This window comes from Marmota monax, unplaced genomic scaffold (assembly GCF_021218885.2).
Source record: "Marmota monax isolate L192 unplaced genomic scaffold, Marmota_monax_Labrador192_F-V1.1 WCK01_AAM20220418_F8-fsc00004, whole genome shotgun sequence".
In the NCBI taxonomy this organism is placed as follows: domain Eukaryota; kingdom Metazoa; phylum Chordata; class Mammalia; order Rodentia; family Sciuridae; genus Marmota; species Marmota monax.
Window position 1 is genome coordinate 9,467,668 of NW_026692881.1, and position 18,759 is coordinate 9,486,426.

Genomic DNA, 18,759 nt, shown 5'->3' on the forward strand with positions numbered 1-18,759 from the left:
ATTGATCATGAACTGATCATTATTGAAGCTAGATAATGGACACAGAGGTATTTATTATACTATTCTCTTTACTTTTTTATATATTTGAATTTTTCCATAATAAAAGGTTTTAATATATAGTTTTTAAGATTATAGTAATAAAATTCTTAAAAGCAACATAAATTTTAAAAAATGATTTATTAATTATGAATTTGCTTATTAAGAGTTTTCCTAAATGACTCATACTTGCTTACGTCTTTAAGGATAAATTTGAGTTACTTTATGAACAGTACTTGAAATACTAATAAAAAATCAATAATTCATATTTTTCCTAGTTAAGACTAGTCTTTTTTTATATATCTTTATTTACTTTTATGTGAGGCTGAGGATTGAACCTAGTGCCTCACACATGTGAGGCAGGTGCTCTACCACTGAGCTATAGCCCCAGCCCAAGACTACCCTTGATTTATGTGTATAACAAATAGCCCAGGCCTTGCTTTCAATGTTGATCATATACCAGAGAAAAGAACAACCAGGTTTCTAAATATACTTATACTATAGTAAGATAAACTGGTAAATTACTACTTACATAACTAAACATTATATTAAAATTATATTATAAGCATGATATTAAAATAATATTTGGGTAACCAGGGTGGGTTTTCCCGTTGTCCAACTTCACCCAAGTAATAATTCTAGGCCTTTTTTCTGTCATTACTACTGTTCCTCAGGTGGGAACAGGCAAGGAAGATCTCATCATATATAATAAGGGGGCTAATGCATGTCCTGGGCTGTTAACAATGGAAGTGAGCACGTTATAATTTAGGCGGAAGCTCAGCAAAATTTTAAAGAAAGGGGTCAGTGTTTGGGCTGTGGAGACCAGCCTTTGTGGCCTTTCTCACCAACTGAGTTGAAAGGTGGAGAGGGGAAGCCTTGTGCTTTTCCTTCTTCACTTCTTGTTTGGGCTCCATTCAGGACCTTCCCTTAAGAGCCCCTTTAAGAGTTATAAACACTGAGTTATTATTATTTTTGCTTTACATTCAAATGGTAAAGACCTAATTACCCTTTGGTCTCTAAGGAAGGCCCTGGGGTTTGGCAAAGAATAAAATTTTAACATCTTCTTTTGCTATGTGAGAAAGATAGAAAGATGGAAAACCATGGTTGTGGTTTGAAAGGTAAAAGGGAGAACAGGTGAGGAAAAAAAAGAGAGGGGAAACATTAGTCACAAAGGTTTGGGACAGGAGAGAGTCTGACATGTTGCAGTTCTGGGGAACTGGAAACCTTTCTCTTTCTCCCCCAATAACTTTGGCTAGTAAGATTCTGCTATTAGAAAGCTAAAAACAGTAACCAAAATCTGGAATTGGAGAAACTCTAGATGTAAGTGACATGGGGCCATTCTTTACAAGTTTGTAAACAGTTCATGAAGTGTGTTTTCCCCTTAGTTTGTAAGCACATGTAGACATACTTACTGTTGTTCTCCTTAGCATTCATACTCACAGACAATTGGACCTAATATGACTCTGGCAATTATGAAAACTGATGGCAAAAGCCAAGTAAGTTATCAACTTTTCATTAAAGAATTGCACAGGTGTTTTTCAAGAGCCTTACAAAATCACAAAATAAACATGAGGTTTATGAAGAATTTTGAAGGTCTTGTCAGAATGCTTAAATAATTCTGGATGTAAAACTGTATATCATTTATGATTTTATTTGTTTAAAATATTCATGTAGGGCTGGGGATGTGGCTCAAGCTGTAGTGCGCTCGCCTGGCATGCGTGCGGCCCGGTTTCGATCCTCAGCACAACATACAAACAAAGATGTTGTGTCCGCCGAAAACTAAAAAATAAATATTAAAAATTCTCTCTCTCCCTCTCTTTAAAAAAAATTCATGTAAACAACTGAAAAGAAATACATCAAAATATTAGTAGTGATAATCATTAGGAAGTGGAAATCTAATATCCTATATATAGGAGTTCCAGAATGAAAGGAGAAAATGAGTGAAATGTTCAATGAATAATGCAAAACCATTTCCTAGAACTGAAGGAAGTGTTGCCAGACTGAAAGGATTCTCTGCTCAGTCCAATGGATGAAAATAGATTTACACCAAAGCACTTCATTGCAAAATTTCTAGTCCAATCACTAGCATGAAATGCTCAGCTGTGAATAGGAATAATACCTAAATGCAAATTACTGATTTAACAAAAAATTGTAATATTGGGTATATGGGGTAGGGAAAGTGGAGAGGATGGTAAACTTTAGAACTAAATCCTCATCTACCAGAAGTTAATAATGCCTAAAATTGCCCAAAAGTAACAGTATTTCTTGCAAAGGTGGAAAAGCTAGAAAAAAAGAAGAGTTGAAAGTGGTTGCTTCAGGGGTAAATGCCTGGAGACATTGCATGGGATAAGGCACAGAACATTTTTGTTATAAAACTTTTAGAACTATTTACCTTTAACAACTATATCTATGCCTTTATTTAGGATGTGGCTCAGTGGTGCAGTGCTTGCATAGCATGAATAAGGCCATAGGTTTGATCCCTGATATCTCAAAAAAAAAAAAAAGACAATTTAAAATAACTTATATAAGAAATACACACTCTTGAAACAGAAATGCATGGGTAGTGATGTTGCATTGGTAGAATCAAGGTTAACTACACTTAATGTACTAAAAAGTAATTTCTAATTGTGGGTAGACTTTCAAGAAATGTTGATTATTAGCCTGATTAGTTTGAGCTCTATAAGGGCAGTAGAAAAGAACATTTCAGAGACAGTCACCTGCTTACTGCGCAAAATTCTTACAAATGCCCATAAGACTCCAGTCATCTTCATTAGACTTAGTCTTGAGAGCCAGACAATAATTTAGCCTGTTTTCAGGGGCTGGCCCATAGTCTGCACTCAATAAGCGTATGATGAAAGTAGACACATGTGTACTAACAAAATAAACAAACAAAAAAAGAAAAATTAGGTGGAGAAGACAAGTGTTAACAGGTTGGAATTTGTAATTAGAAAGAATTCCGAGTTTCTTTCCTGATACTTAATAGCTATAAGACTACAATGTGCTTACTTGATCTGTTGATAAAATATAGAGTTTTCCTAGAAATTAAATGAGATATTATATATAAAATCTTTAACATAGTCTGACAGATAAGCCCTAGATAACTGATAGCTATATTTATTATCAAATGGAAATTGAGTTCCTTGATTTTTTATTTTCTTGAACTTCTGGCATCAATCCAAAAGACTGTTTTTTAAAAATCTTTTTAAAACAATTTATTTATTTATTCTAATTTGTTATACATGATAGCAGAATGCATTTCAATTCATAGTACATATATAGAGCACAAATTTTCATGTGTCTCTGGTTGGACACAAAGTAGATTAACAGCACTCATGTCTTATACGTGTACTTAGGGTAATGATGTCCATCTCATTCCATCATTTTCCTACCCCCAAACCCCCTTCCTTCCCCTCTTCCCCTTTGCCCTATCTAATGTTCCTCTATTCCTCCCATGCTGTGGGAGGCCAACCTTACGGGTGACTGAGTTACACTCCCCAGCTGGGTGCTGAAGCACTCAGTCACAGAAATGGGTGTGTCTTGCCACAGCCCCATGGGTGAAGCTATGCTCACCTGTTCCTTTGTAATATAACCCCTTGCCCTGTTTAGGATAGAATCTTCCATGGAAGTGCCTTGTATGTGTCCCCTCCTCTTACTGTGCCCTTGGGTGTGGCCTACCCAGGTGTCAGTCAACCTGCTGACAGTGGACATCATGAAGATAGACTCAGCCTCCTGAAACCGGACCCCTTGCCTCATTTGAATAGCTTCTCAATAAAAGGGGTCAGCACGTGCTCTCTCTCTTTCTGCGGACCCTTAAGGTCAGAGGAGCCGTCACAGCGACCCCAAAGATAAAGGTATTTGTGTCTCTTGTGTGGTTATTTCATGCAGCCCAGTTAGCCCAGTTTAACTAGAGTGACCCCTGAGCCTTTTAGTTGCGAGAACAGAAAACCGGCACCATGCCTGCCCCCATTATGGATCAGCATCCACATATCAGAGAAAACATTCAGCCTTTGGTTTTTTGGGATTGGCTTACTTCACTTACCATGATGTTCTCCAACTCCATCCATTTACCTGCAAATGTCATGATTTTATTCTCTTTTAAGCTGAGTAGTATTCCATTGTATATATATACCACATTTTCTTTATCCATTCATCTACTGAAGGGCATCTAGGTTGGTTCCACAATTTAGCTATTGTGAATTGTGCTGCTATACACATTGATGTGGCTGTGTCCCTGTAGTATGCTGTTTTTAAGTCCTTTGGGTATAAACCAAGGAGTGGGATAGCTGGGTCAAATAGTGATTCCATTCCGAGTTTAAGGAATCTCCATGCTGCTCTCCATATTGGTTGCACCAATTTGCTGTCCCACCAGCAACATTTGAGTATGCCTTTTTCCTCACATTCTTGCCAACACTTATTGTTGTATGTATTCTTTTTGTGGTGCTGGGGGTTGAACCCAGGGCTTTGTGCATGCAAGGCAAGCACTTTACCAACTGAGCTATATCCCCAGTCCTGTTGTTTGTATTCTTAACAACTGCCATTCTGACTGCAGTGAAATGAAATATTAGAGTGTTTTTGATTTGCATTTCTCTAATTGCTAGAGATGTTAAACATTTTTTCATATATTTGTTGATTGATTGTATAATCATCTTCTGAGGAGTCTTTTCAGCTTCTTGGCCCCTTTATTGATTGAGTTATTTGTTTTTGGGGTGTTAAGTGTTTTTTTTTTAATTCTTTATATATATCCTAGAGATTGGTGCTGTATCTGATGTGCGTGTGGTAAAAATTTGCTCCCATCCTGTAGGCTCTCTCATCACCTCACTGATTGTTTCTTTTTCTGAGAAGAAGCTTTTCAGTTTGAATCAATCCCATTTATTGATTCTTGATTGTATTTCTTGCGCTATAGGAATCTCATTAAGGAAGTCATGGCCTAATCAGACATGATGAAGATTTGGGCCTACTTTTTTTTTTTTTTTCTATTAGGCACAGGGCCTCTGGTCTAATTCATTGGTCTTTGATCCACTTTGAGTTTTGTGCATGGTGAGAGATAGGGGCTTATTTTCATTTTGTTGCATATGGATTTCCAGTTTTCCCAGCACCATTTGTTGAAAAGGCTATCTTTTCTCCAATATGTTTTTGGCACCTTTGTCTAGTAGGAGGTAACTGTATTTATGTGGCTTTGTCTCTATGTCCTCTATTCTGTATCATTGGTCTACAAGTCTATTTTGGTGTCAATACCATGCCATTTTTGTTACTATTGCTCTGTAGTATAGTTAAAGGTCTGGAACAGTGATGCTACCTGTTTCATTCACTCTTCTTGCTAAGGATTGCTTTGGCTATTCTGGGTCTCTTATTTTTCCAGAAGAATTTCATGATTGCTTTTTCTATTTCTATGAGGAGTGTCATTGGGATTTTGATCGGAATTGCATTAAATCTGTATAGTGCTTTTGGTAGTATGGTCATTTTGTCAATATTAATTCTGTCTATCCAAGAACAAGGGAGATCTTTCCATCTTCTAAGGTCTTCTTTAATTTCTTTCTTTAGTGTTCTGTAGTTTCTATTGTAGCAGTTTTTCACTCTTTAACTTATCCCCAGTATTTTTTTTAGGCTATTGTAAATGGGGTAGGTTTTTTTTTTTTTTTTTGAGGCTATTGTAAATGGGGTAGTTTTCCTAATTTCTCTTTCAGAGAATTTGAAAGACTGATGTACAGAAATGCCTTTGATTTATGGGTGTTGACTTTATATCCTGCTACTCTGCTGAATTCATTTATTAGTTCTAGAAGTTTTCTGGTGGAATTTTAAAAGTTTTGATATTTGCTAATTAGAAGAAGTTTGAGATTATTTTTGTGTCATGCTGTTGATTTTTTTGGTACCTGTGACTGAACCCAGGGGTGCTGAACCACTGAGCCACATCCCCAGAACTTTTTGTTTTTGAGACAGGGTCACATTAAGTTGTTTGGAGCCTCACTAAGTTGCTGAGGCTGGCCTCAAACTTTAGGTCCTCCTGCCTCAGCCTCCCAAATTGGTGGGATTCTGAGATGTGCCACCACACGGGGGCACTTTATACATATACATATTATTATTTTAAACTTTATAACAACAATAATTATTATTATTGGTACTAGAGATTGAACCCAAGTACTTTTTACAACTGAGGTACATCCCCAAGCCGTTTTTTAATTTTTTTATTTTGAGATGGATTTCACTAAGTTGTTCAGAGCTTTGCTAAAAAGCAGAAGTTGGCTTAAATTGAGGACTGCTTGACTCAGCCACCAGAGTCACTGGGATTACAGGTGTGAGCCACCAGGAAGGGCAACAATGATTATTATTTTTAAAAATAAATACACAGCCAAAGGGGCCCCAGCAAACTTCCAGCTGCCAGCAAACTTCCAGCTGCAGGCTGATGATTGGCTCACAGCAGCCCCAGCAACATCTAGCTGATTGGCTCCTCTGCGGTGATGCTCATTGGGCTGTTTCCCTGCCCTTTCAGACCAGGAGCTGCTCATTGGGGGACTTTTTTGGCTCCGCCCATGTGACCCAGCCAATCGGCCTCAAGAGCAGGAGGATTGTGGGAGGTGGAGAGAAGCTTGTGTTGGAGAGAGAGGCTTGTGGGAAGCCGGTGGTGGCAGTTGGGGCTCTGAGGGTTTTTCCTGAGAGGCTGTTTTGTTTGGCGTGTGTGGTTCTAAAAATAAAGTTAGTTTCTTTTGACAAGTGGCTCCTGATTGTGCCCAGCCAGACTGCGGCAGATTATTATTTTAAAATTTTTTTTTTAGTTGTAGATGGACACAATACCTTTATTTTATTTATTTATTTTTATGTGGTACTGAGGATCGAACCCAGTGCCTCAAACATGCAAGACAAGTGCTCTGCCACTGAGCCACAATCCCAGCCCAACAATGATTATTTTTATCTCCACAATAATAAAGATAAGAAAATCAAAGCTGAGAGATGTTAAATAATTTCCTTGCAGGTAGGTACCCAATATATACTCATTGAACAACTACTGTGTGTGAGACTCCATTCAAAACACAGGGGCTGGGCTGTGGCTCAGTGGTAGAGCGCTTGCCTAGCATGTGTGAAGCACAGGGTTCAATCCTCAGCACCACATAATAATAAATTAATTAAAGGTATTGTGTCCATCTACAACTAAAAATGTTAAAAAAAAAACACTAGAAAATCAATAGTGAACAAGACAGGGTTCCTAATGAAACATATTCTATCCAGGGAGACAATGCAATTACAGATTGTAGTGTTATAAAGGAAATAACCAGAATCCTGAGGTAGAAAATTATAAAAGAAACATGCTTTGGACAGGATGATTAGGAAAGAAAGTCCTTTTATCTTATTTTTGGTACTAGGGATTGAACCACTGAGCTACATCCCCAGACCTTATTTTATAGGTACTGGGGATTGAATCCAAGAGAGCTCAACCACTGAGTCACATTCCCAGCCCTCTTATATTTTAAGACAGGATCTCCCCAAATTGCTTAGCGCTTTACTAAGTTGCTAAAGCTGGCCTCAAAACTTGTGATCCTTCTGCCTCAGCCTGGGGAGTCACTGGGATTACTGGTGCATGCCACCATGCCAGGCAAGCTTTCTATTTTATTTTTTCCCAGCTTTGTGTTTTAAAACACCTTTCTTAGCCAGGCAACTTAGTGAGGATCTGGGGATGTGACTCAATGGTCAAACACCCTTGGGTTTCAATCTCTGGTAAGAAAGAAAAGCTGCCTGAGATCTGAAGGATAATAATGAGTAAGCTATGCAAAGTCAAAGGAAGAGAGTTTCAGGCAGAGGGCACACTAAGTATAAAAAGGTCTGGATGCAAGACCAGTGGGTGGGAGTGTGTGTGTGGGTGGGGGGGGAGGTGGGGGAGTGGGGGGGTAGGGGTGGGTGTGGGGGGATGACACTTAGAAGCTGTTTTGCATGGTAGTGAGGTATGGAGAGAGTGGATGAAGTTTATGGGATTGGCAAAAAAGCAGACAAAGGGCATAATCTGATTTTTATTTTTTAAGATACTTCCCATGCTGAGTGAATACAGGAGGGAGAGGAGAAAAGAGTAGAAATAGGGACACTTGTTACCTGAGAGAGCTGAAGGTTCTGGTTAGCACCAATTGTCCAGATGAGAAAGATTAGGGTGCAGGTAAGGGAGTACAGACCTCCGTTTTACCTATGTCCACTTTGAGACGTCAGTGAGCCACCTAAGCTATAAGCTGACAGACTGCAGAAGAGACATGAGCAGGGGTCTGAACGTCAGATGCTTAAGGGACAAGACAGCTTTCTAGCGCACCCAGCCATTACTTATGAGGCACCAACAACGTCTAGGTTCCGGTGAGTTAGGATCCTGGAACTGACTACCGCGTAGCGACAGATTTCAGCATTTCCAGACCCAGCGACCCACACCTTAACTGGGCGAATCAAAGACGCTCACAGAGCGCCTACAGAAGGCCGGAGGCCGCCCGAGACTGGCAGGCGCGGGTGAGCAAGGCATGCTGGGTTTTGTAGGCCGCTGCTGCGTGTTTGCGTAACCTCCTCCGGACGCCGGAGGACTGCGGTGTGTCCGGCGCTGCACCGCGGTTGTTCTAAAAATCACAAATCCACTCTTGCTTTCTTGTTTGGGATCATTTAGCGATGACTTCTTGTCTGCTAAAGGATAAAGTTCAGAGTCCATCCATGACACTCATCATGTCTATTTCATCACGATTGTGTTAGTTTTACCTCTTAACACTTCCTAATTATTCTGGACTGTCTCCGGAAGGTCGGTTCGTTTCGGACTTCTCTTCTGTACTCCAATACCACTCTTTTTAAATTAAAAATTTCTTGTAATTACAACCACGGTCGGCCTTTCCTGTGCACTTACTATAAAGTGCTGATCTAAGCTACTGAGCCGCACAAGCTCATTAATTCTCACCACAACCTTCTGAGATGGCTACTATTATTTCCATTTTGTAGTTGAGGGAATTTTGGGTTAACAACGTTATGTAAGACCAAGCTTGAAGGTGACGCTTTGACCCCAGATCTCTCTCCCCGGCTACGAGTTCCGGGGGCGCGCGGACAGACGGGTTTTTCACTTTCCCGCGGACCACGCCCCTTAGGCGGGGATCCGGCGATGACATCACGTCCCATGGTGCTTTGCGCGTCCGCGCTACTATTGGCTTGGCAAATAGGCTCCTGTTTCAAATTGTGGCGCCGAGTCGTTGCAGAGTTTCTGGGCAGTGACAAGATTGGGTATTCTGTCCGGCTAGAGCGGGACAGGTCACCCACCGACAGTCAGAGTCCTGGGTGGAGATCCGGGACGGCTAGCTGCGTGCGTCGGTCCTCCTGTCCGCGGCGGCACCCGGCGGAGGAGGCAAGCACGCGGGCCCGCATAGGTCGGCGAACCTCTTCAAGCCCCACAGCGCCCTAGTCCGCCGCCAGGCCTTGATTTTTTTGGCGGGGACAGTCATGGCGTCCCAGATAAATTCCTCCGCGAAGAAGAAAGAGGAGAAAGGGAGGAACATCCAGGTGGTGGTGAGATGCAGGTAGGAGAGACCTATTGGATTCTGAGAGTCGGTCTTTGCTGCTGGGCTCCCTCCTGCGCAGTCCCAGGAGAGAAGAGTTTTGTTTGCGTTTCCCGAGGGGATCCGGCTTACGGGTTTCTTGGTCCGTATCTGGTTACGTTCTGCTCAATAAGAATGATACTAGTTGGTGTAAGATGTAAAGTAGGGTCTGTTTTTCAGGCGAAAAAAAGGATGCTTGTGTTACAGGTTATAGTTAAACTGCTATTCAGGAGAGTTTTTGATCATTGTTCTTTACGGGAAGGTGCGTTATTTTTGAACTAATATCGATAAAGACTTAGGTGTCAGTTTTATGCGGTTGATACTCCATGCATTTTGTCAATTTAGAAATAGCACTGCATACCTACTTTGCAGATTGATTAGCGTTTATCTTGGGGTTATCTCCCATCACTTCGAAAAAAGTAATTGCTTACTTTCTTTAACTATTCTAGATACAGTATCTTTTACATCTCTGTTAAGTAAACCTTGCTGATTTTTTTTTTTAGAGAGAGAGAGGGAATTTTTTTTAATACTTATTTTTTAATTTTCGGCGAACACAACATCTTTGTTTTATGTGGTGCTGAGGATCAAACTAGGGCCGCACGCAAGCCAGGCGAGCGCTCTACCGCTTGAGCCACATCCCCAGCCCCAAACTTGCTGAAGTTAAACATTGCAAGTTACGTTACAGAAGAACTAGACAGCTTAAGTTAGTGTAGGTGTCTGGTTGTGCGGCAACTTGACTTTCCTTTGTGGAATCATTTGTTCATATACCAAAGGAGACAGAATTTTCGGGATGAGGGGTGTTTAGGGGTGTGTTCAACTCCCTCCTGACTGTTTTCCAGATAACTTCTCAATCTTTGTGTTCTTTAAGAAACTGGGGTTTCGATATTTTGTCAGGCTGGCATTAACTCTTGGGCTCAAGGGATCCTTCAGCCTCACCCTCTCAAGAGCTGAGATTACAGAAGTGCGCCACCGCGCCCCAGTTTAACTAGTAGAAGAAGAACATAATTGTTGTAGAAACTGCTGCTTAATTAGAGATTGAATTATTCAGTTTCTTAGAGGCTCTCCACGTATACTGTATATGTATCTGTGTGTCTGTTTTTGTTGCTGTTGTTAAAAGTTGCTCTTGCTACTTTTCTGTACCCAGAAGTATCCTAAAATTAAAATGTTATTTTAAAAAACCTTTATCAACAAACTTTCTCTGATTTTGGTTTACTCAAATATGGTGACTTGAATTGTAGGTATCTAAGGTGATGACTGAGTTTCCAAACTAAGTGTCAGAGAGGAAATTATGTATGAACCTTAAGCCTAGTCAATGATGACACTTGCTAGTTGAGGTTCTTGGGCTTTTTAAATTTTTTTTTCCCAAATGTAATTTTTTTTAATTTTGATGTCTAAATATAGGGAAATGTGCCTTCTGTGGAAAAAATATTTCAGAATTATAAAAAGTTATGAAGAACACTGTAGCAAACATTGAGTATCTATCACCCAAATTAAGAAACATAATAATCCTTATAGCTGGAGTCTCCCATGGACCTCTCCCTATGCCTCCTCATCCATCCACAGTTAACCATTTTCTTGACCTTGATGTTTATTATCTTAATATATTTCAAGCCTTACCTTTTTTTTTTATATATCTACTTTTTTTTTAAGTTGTAGATGTACACAATACCATTATTTTATTTATTTGCTTTTAGGTGGTGTTGAGGATCAAACCCAGTGTCTCACACATGCCAGCCCCAGCCTGAAGGAGGTTTTTTTACTTTATCACCAATGAAAAATCCTCTGATCTAACATGTACAATAATTTTTATATAGAGAGGGTTTCTACTTTTTCTTTTCTAGTTAGGCTTTTCTCTTTCCCTTCCTGGTGCAAGTCTGTCATTAAGCATAAATAAATAATAACATGAATTACTATGCCTTCAGGGATTGGCAAGTCTTTTCTGTAAAGAGTCTGGATAAATAAGTACTTATTTTATTTAAATACTTTGCAGGCTACACATGGTCTCAGTGACATATTCTCTGGTTTTTTTTTTTTTGAACAATACTTTAAAAACTGTAAAAATTATTTTAGATCTTTGGCAGGGCAAGAGCCAGATTTTATACAGACCTCCTGTATTCCCCCTTCCAACAACTTCCCTCTTTTCTATTCCCCCAGTTTTTAAAATATTCCAAATGCATATAACATAAAATTTACCACCTTAATCCTTTTAAGGAAACAACTTCAGTGGCATTTAATATATTCATAATATTGTGCACCCATCACCTTCATCCATCTGCATAATTCTTCATCTTGAAAAACTGAAACTCTATACTCACTAAACAATAACTCCACATTTCCCCCTTTCCCTGGCCCCTGTCCATAGTTTTTCCACTCAGTACCTCATATAAGTGGAATCATAATGTAGTATTTATCCTTTTGTGATGGATTTATTTCACTTGAATAATGTCCTTAAGGTTCATGCATGTTGTAGTACATGTCAGAATTAGTTTTATGTTTAAGGCTGTGTAGTACACCATAGTATGTATGTATCACACTTTGTTTCTTCATTTATGTGTCTATGGACACTTGGGTTTCTTCCACATTTTAGCTATTGTGAATAATGCAACTAGGAATATGAGTATACAAATACCTCTTTTGAGACCCTGTTTTCAGTTATTTTGGGTATTTAGCCAGAATTAGGATTGCTAGATTATATGATAATTCTATTGCTAATTGTTTTGAGAAGCTAATATCCTGTTTTTCACAGTAGCTACATCATTTTACATTTCTCACACAGTGCAAGTGTTTCACTTTCTTTGCGTCGGTATCGGGATTAATTTGCGTCTGTATTAATTTGCGTCTGTATTAACATTTATTATTTTCTGCTTTTTTTGATAGTAGCCATCCTAATGGGTATGAGGTGGGGTATTTCATTATTTTTTTTTATTGCATTCCTCTAATGATTAATCATGTTAAGCATCTTTTGATGTACTTATTGGCCATTTGTATATCTTCTTTGGAAAAATGTCTAAGTCCTTTGCCCATTTTTTAATTGGATTTGTTTTGTTGTTCACTTTTAGTTCTTTACATATTCTGAATATTATATTAATCCCTTTTCAGATGTGTGATGTGCACAATTTTTAGCCCATTCTGAGGATTGTCTTTTTGTATATGCCTTGTTGATTGACAAGGGCATTTAACCACTGAGTGGCCTCCCTAGCCCTCTTAATTTTTTGAGACAGAGTCTCACTAAGTTGCTTAGGGCTTTGCTCATTTTCTGAGGCTGGCTTTGGAATTGTGATCCTGCTGCCTCAGCCTCATGAGTTGCTGGGATTACATGCCAGTGATACAGTCTTTTGATGCCTACAATTTTAAAATTTTTATTAAGTCCAATTGTTTATTTTCATTGTTGCCTTGCTTTTGGTGTGACATCCAAGAAATCACTGAAAAGTTCATTCTCATGAAGCTTTTGCCCTATGCTTTCTTCTAAGAGTTTTTAGAGTTATAGGTTTAAAGATTTAAAGTCTGATCCATTATAAGTTACTTCATTCTTTCGAATGTAGATGTCCAGTTTTCCCCACCATTTGTTGAAATGACTCTTTCCCTACTGAATGGTCTTGTCTTCCTTGTAAAAAATCATTTGCCCATATATGAAAGGATTTATTTCTGGGTTTTCTATTCTAATCCTTTTGTCTATTTGTCTGTCTTTATGCCATTACCTGACAATTTTGCTTATTATAGCTTTGTAGTAAGTTTGGAAGTCAAAAATTATGAGTCCTCCAACTTTCTTCTTCAAGATTGTTTTGGTTATCTAGAGACACCATATGACTTTTAGGATGACTTTTTCTATTTCTGCAAAACATGCCATTGAGATTTTAATAGGGATTATGTTCAATTTGTAGATCACTTTGAGTATACATCTTTTTATATATATATATATATATATATATATATATATTTTGATATTGAGAATAGAACCCAGGGATACTTTAGCACTGAACTATACCCAGCCCTTTTTATTTTTTTTTACTCTGAGACAGGGTCTCCCTGAGTTGCTTAGAGCCTCAGTTGCTGAGGCTGGCCTTGAACTTGCAATCCTCCTGCCTTAGTCTCTTGAGTCACTGGGATTACAGATGATCACCACACTTGGCTTAATGTCTTAATATTACTCCTCCAGTTCATGAACATAGATATGTTTCCATTTATTTATGTATTTCATTTTTTTCAGCTATGTAATGTTTTTTTTTTAAGTACAACCCATGTGATCCTGTGAGTGTTTTCATTCATTGTATTAATATGATATATTATGTTGATCATTTTACATCCTTGGTTAAATTAATTCATAAGTATTGGATTCTTCTTGATGCTATTTTAAACAGAGTTGTTTTTGTAACTTCCTTTTTAATATGTAGAAATGCAACTGACTTTTTTGCATGTTGACTCTATACTTTGCTGAATTCATTTTTAAAAAATACTTTTTAGTTGTTGATGTACCTTTATTTTTTAAATTTATTTATATGTGGTGCTGAGGATGGAACCCAGTGCCTCACACATGCTAGGCAAGTGCTCTGCCACTGAGCCCCAACCCAGCCCTGAATACATTTATTAAACAGTTTTTGTGGAATCTTTAGGGCTTTCTACATATAAATTATCATCTTTGAACAGAGATAATTCTACTTCTTCCTCTGCAGCTAAATGTCTTTTATTTATTTTTTCTGCCTAGAACTTCCTGAACTTTGCTGAATAAAACTGGTGAAAGTGTACATCTTTGCTTTTTTTTTTTTCTTCCCAGTTACTGGGGATTGAACTCAGGGGAGCTCTACCACTGAGCTACATCCCTAGTTCTTTTTTTTTAAATATATTTTTTAGTTGTTGATGGACCTTTTAAATTTTATTTTGTTCATTTATTTATTTGGGCTGTGCTGAGAGTCCCTGCCTCCCACGTGTAAAGGAAGCACTTTGCCACTGAGCCACAACCTCAGCGCGCCCCCCCCCCCCCCCAGCTCTTTTTATTTTTGGCAGTGCTGGGGAAATTTAGGGCTTCATGCATGCTAGGCAGTGCTCCACTGCTGAGCTACATCCCCTGCCCTATTTTTTTTAGTCAGGGTCTCATTAAGTTGCCAAGACTAGCTCAGGGGGCTGGGGTTGTAGCTCAGTGGTAGAATGCTTATCTAGCACACATGAGGCACTGGCTTAAATCCTCAGCACCACATAAAAATAAATACATAAAATAAAAATATTATATCCATCTGTAACTAAAAAATACTAAAAAAAAAAAAAAAAAATAAGACTAGCCCAGAATTTAGGATTCTCCTATCTTAGCCTCAGGAGTCTGCGATTACAGGCATGTTCCACCCATGCCCAGTTTGCTTTGCACTTGATCTTATTTATTTATAATTGTAGTTGGGCACAATACCTTTATTATTTTTATGTGATGCTGAGGATCAAACCCAGAGCCTGCATGTGCTAGGCCGCTCTACCCCTGAGCCACAGCTCCAGTCCCTGCACTTGATCTTAAAGGAAAAGCTTTCAGTCTTTGACCATTGAGTGTGATATTTCTGGTAGATTTTTCACGTATGACTTTTACTATGTTGATGTACTTTTCCTTCTATTTCCCCATTCATTGTTTTTATCGTGAAAGGGTTTTTGTCAAATACTCTTTTCTGCACCAGTTGATATGATTCTGTGTCTTTTTTCCCCCCTTCATTCTGTATCACATCAATCAGTTTTTGTGTGTTTAACCATCCTTGCATTCTGGGGATGATTCCCATTTGGGAGTGTATATAATCTTTTTAATATGCTACTGAGTTCAGTTTACTAGTATTTTGGTGAGCCTTTCTTTTCCCCTGTGCTGGATATGAAATCCAGAGCCTCATACAAGCTAGTTATGTGCTCTACCATTAAGCTATACTCTTATCCCCTTGTGGAGCATTTTTGAATCAGTGTCCATAAGATATACTTATCTGTAGATTTCAAATGGTGTCTTTGACTTTGGTATTAAGGTAATGCTGTTCTCATAGAATGAGTTAGGAAATATTCTCTCCTCTTCAATTTGAGAAGATTTGGTACTAGTTCTTTTTTGTTTTTATTTATTTATTTATTTATTTTAATATTTATTTTTTAGTTTTCAGTGGACACAACATCTTTGTTTGTATGTGGTACTGAGGATCGAACCCGGGCTGCATGCATGCCAGGCGAGCGCGCTACCGCTTGAGCCACATCCCCAGCTCAACTAGTTCTTTTTTGAGATATTTGGTAGAAATTACCTTGAACTCATTAGTCTAGGACTTTGGCATATTTTTGATTATTGCTTCAATCTGCTTACCAACTACTTACAGGTCAGATTTTCTATTTTTTGTGGTTTAGTGTGGCTAGGTTTTATATTTCTAGGAATTTGTTTATTTCGGTTATAGTTGTTGGTGTGCAATTGTTCATAACACTTAACAATCCTTTTTACTTCTATTGAGTCAGTAGTAATGTTCCCACTTTCACTTTTGATTTTAGTAATTTGAGCCTTTTTCTTCCTTAGTTGATCTAGCTATGTCAACTTTGTTGATCTTTTTGAGGAACTGGCTTTTTGTTTCATTAATTTTCTATATTATTTTCCTCTTCTCTGTTTTATCTTTAATCTTCATTATTTTCTTTCTTCTCCTGTCTTTGAGATTAATTCATTCTTTTTCTAGTTCCTTAAATTGCAAAAATAGAGTGCTGATATGAGATCTTTCCTGTTTATTTGTTTGTTTGGTATTGATGGTTGAACTTAAGGGTGCCCAACCACTGAGTTACATTCCCAGCCCTTTTTATTTTTTGAGACAGCATCTTACTGAATTTCCAAGGCTGGCCTCAAGTTTGCAATCCTCTTGCTTCCACTTCCCAAGTTGCTAGGATTACAGGTGTGCATCTCCATGCCCAGCTCCTGCTTTTTTAATATAGGATTTAATATAGGATTTATAGCTATAAAGTTTCCTTTTAGCAATGCTTTTGCTGTATCTTATCAATTTTGATATGTTGTTTTAATTTCATTTGTCTTTTAAATATTTTCTCATTTCCCTTGTGATTTCTTCTTTGATTCTTGGTCACTTAAGTACACATACATTTTTTTTTTTTTTTTAAATGCATCTACTATACTTTTATCTCAGTACCTTTGGGATTTCTTTTCTTTCTCTCTCTATTTTAGGGGGAGTGATAATGGGGATTTAACTTGTGTTCTTTATCATTTAACTACACCCCTACCTCTTCTTTTTTTTTTTTAAACTTTAAGACAGGTTTTCCCTAATTTGCCAAGGCTGGCCTGGAATTTGTAATCTTCCTGCCTCAGCCTCCAGAGTCTCTGGGATTGTGGACCGCTGTGTCTAGAGGCCTTTGCAATTTCTATTCTGTACCAGAAAAGCTTTTCCTCCCAAAGATCTACAATGAATGGCTCCCTCACATTTTAATGTTTTTCTTGTGGGTTTTGTTTGTTTTATTCCTTCAGGTTTTAGATTGGTGGGGCTGGGGCTGGGGCTAGGGGTGGGGTGGGTGGGTGGGTATTGGGTATTGAACCCAGGGACACTTTGCCATTGAGTTAGAACTAGAATTTAAATTGCAAAATAGCTCTTTTTTAGTTTTTATTTTGAAATAAGTTGCTTAGGGCTTCACTAAGTTGCATATTTTATTTTATTTTTTATTTATTTATTTTTTTAAATATTTATTTATTTATTTTTAGTTTTCAGCGGACACAACGTCTTTGTTTGTATGTGGTGCTGAGGATCGAACCCGGGCTGCATGCATGCCAGGCGAGCGCGCTACCGCTTGAGCCACATCCCCAGCCCCAAGATAGAACTTTAAAAAACATTTTTTTTAAATCATTAATCTCTCTTTCCTCACCATTTTGGTTGTTTAAATTTTTATACTGAGACCAACAAATTGATGTGTTTGTTAGCGTAATCAGTGGTGATTTTGCAGTTTTGAATTAGCTAGAGAAATCTGGATAGGAAAATAGTAGCTCAGCAGTACTCTTTCTACTAGTACAGATAGTTCCAAAAGCTCCTCTAGGAGTTTTGATGACTTTTAGGAATGTGTGATCTATATGAATTTCCTATGACTCAATTCTGACAACTTGATCCGTATTTACTTGGTAACTTAATCATGTGCCCAGGCAAGAGAGTTCAGGGATTCGAGGAATAATAGAGTAATTGGCTTTAGTCATTGGAGAGCAGTTCACCCCACTTGTTGATACTTTCTTAGCCTACCTCTATATAAGTAGAATGTTTAATAATATTGCATATTCATTTGTGTTGTATGCATTGTGTAGGCTTAGTACAATTGGCAAATGATATCATTATGAGATGTTTTCTGGGAATTGTTCAGTTTCCTGATATCACAAATTTGGTCTTCTTTTTTTTTAATTAAAAAAATTTTAGTCATAGATGGACATACTACTTTTATTTATTTATGTGGTGCTGAGGATAGAATCCAGTGCCCCACACATGTGAGGCAAGCGCTCTACCATTGAGCCTGAATCCTAGCCCACATATTTGGTCTTCTGATCACTCAAAAGTAAGCTAGTGAAATTGCACACTCCTTCTGTTGTCTGAGTTTATGTAACAGGTATAGCTTTCTTAAAATACATGTATACGTGGGCTGGGATTGTAGCTCAGTGGTAGAGCGCTCGCCTAGCACGTTCGAGGCCCTGGGTTTGATCCTCAGCACCAAAAAAAAAAAAAAAACCCAACATGTATATGTAAAGTTGTTTTCTTAGAAACATGAATGTTTACAACCATTGATTTTTAGGAAATTGTTACTACATATTCTGTTTTATGATGTTTTCATGAAGCCTGTTATACAAAGCGGCTTCTGATGAGTAATGATAACCAATTTTAACTGCCTATATGTACCAGATTGTGAATTAACCACACACACACACAAAAAAAAAAAAAAAAAAAAAAAAAAAAAACCAAAAACCAAAAAAACCACACAATAAAATGGAGTTTGCAAATATAAAAAATATATATGTAAGCTAATGACATGAGGTATGCTATGGGGAATTGAGGTATCCTTTTAAAATAAATGGTAACTTGGTAACTTGGGTTGTCTAGTGATAAGGGGAAGATAATTTCCTATTTGGCTCTTCCTTCCAAAATGTACACTACTCAGTGAGGGAAATGAACTTGGAATAACAGGTTGTTTCCTTTGGCCCAACTGTGTATTATGTGTATAAATGTCTTAATGG

The 18,759-nt window shown here is 38.0% G+C and overlaps 1 protein-coding gene across 1 annotated transcript in view; it reads left to right on the forward strand.

Moving 5' to 3' along the window:
- The first annotated feature begins 9,208 nt into the window (after positions 1–9,208).
- Positions 9,209–18,759, forward strand: part of Kif11 (kinesin family member 11) — a 49,236-nt gene continuing 39,685 nt past the window's right edge. Inside the window, exon 1 of the mRNA XM_046450537.2 lies at positions 9,209–9,551. Coding sequence (XP_046306493.1) covers positions 9,475–9,551 — 77 coding nt within the window. The 5' untranslated portion in view covers positions 9,209–9,474. The remainder of the gene's footprint in view (positions 9,552–18,759) is intronic.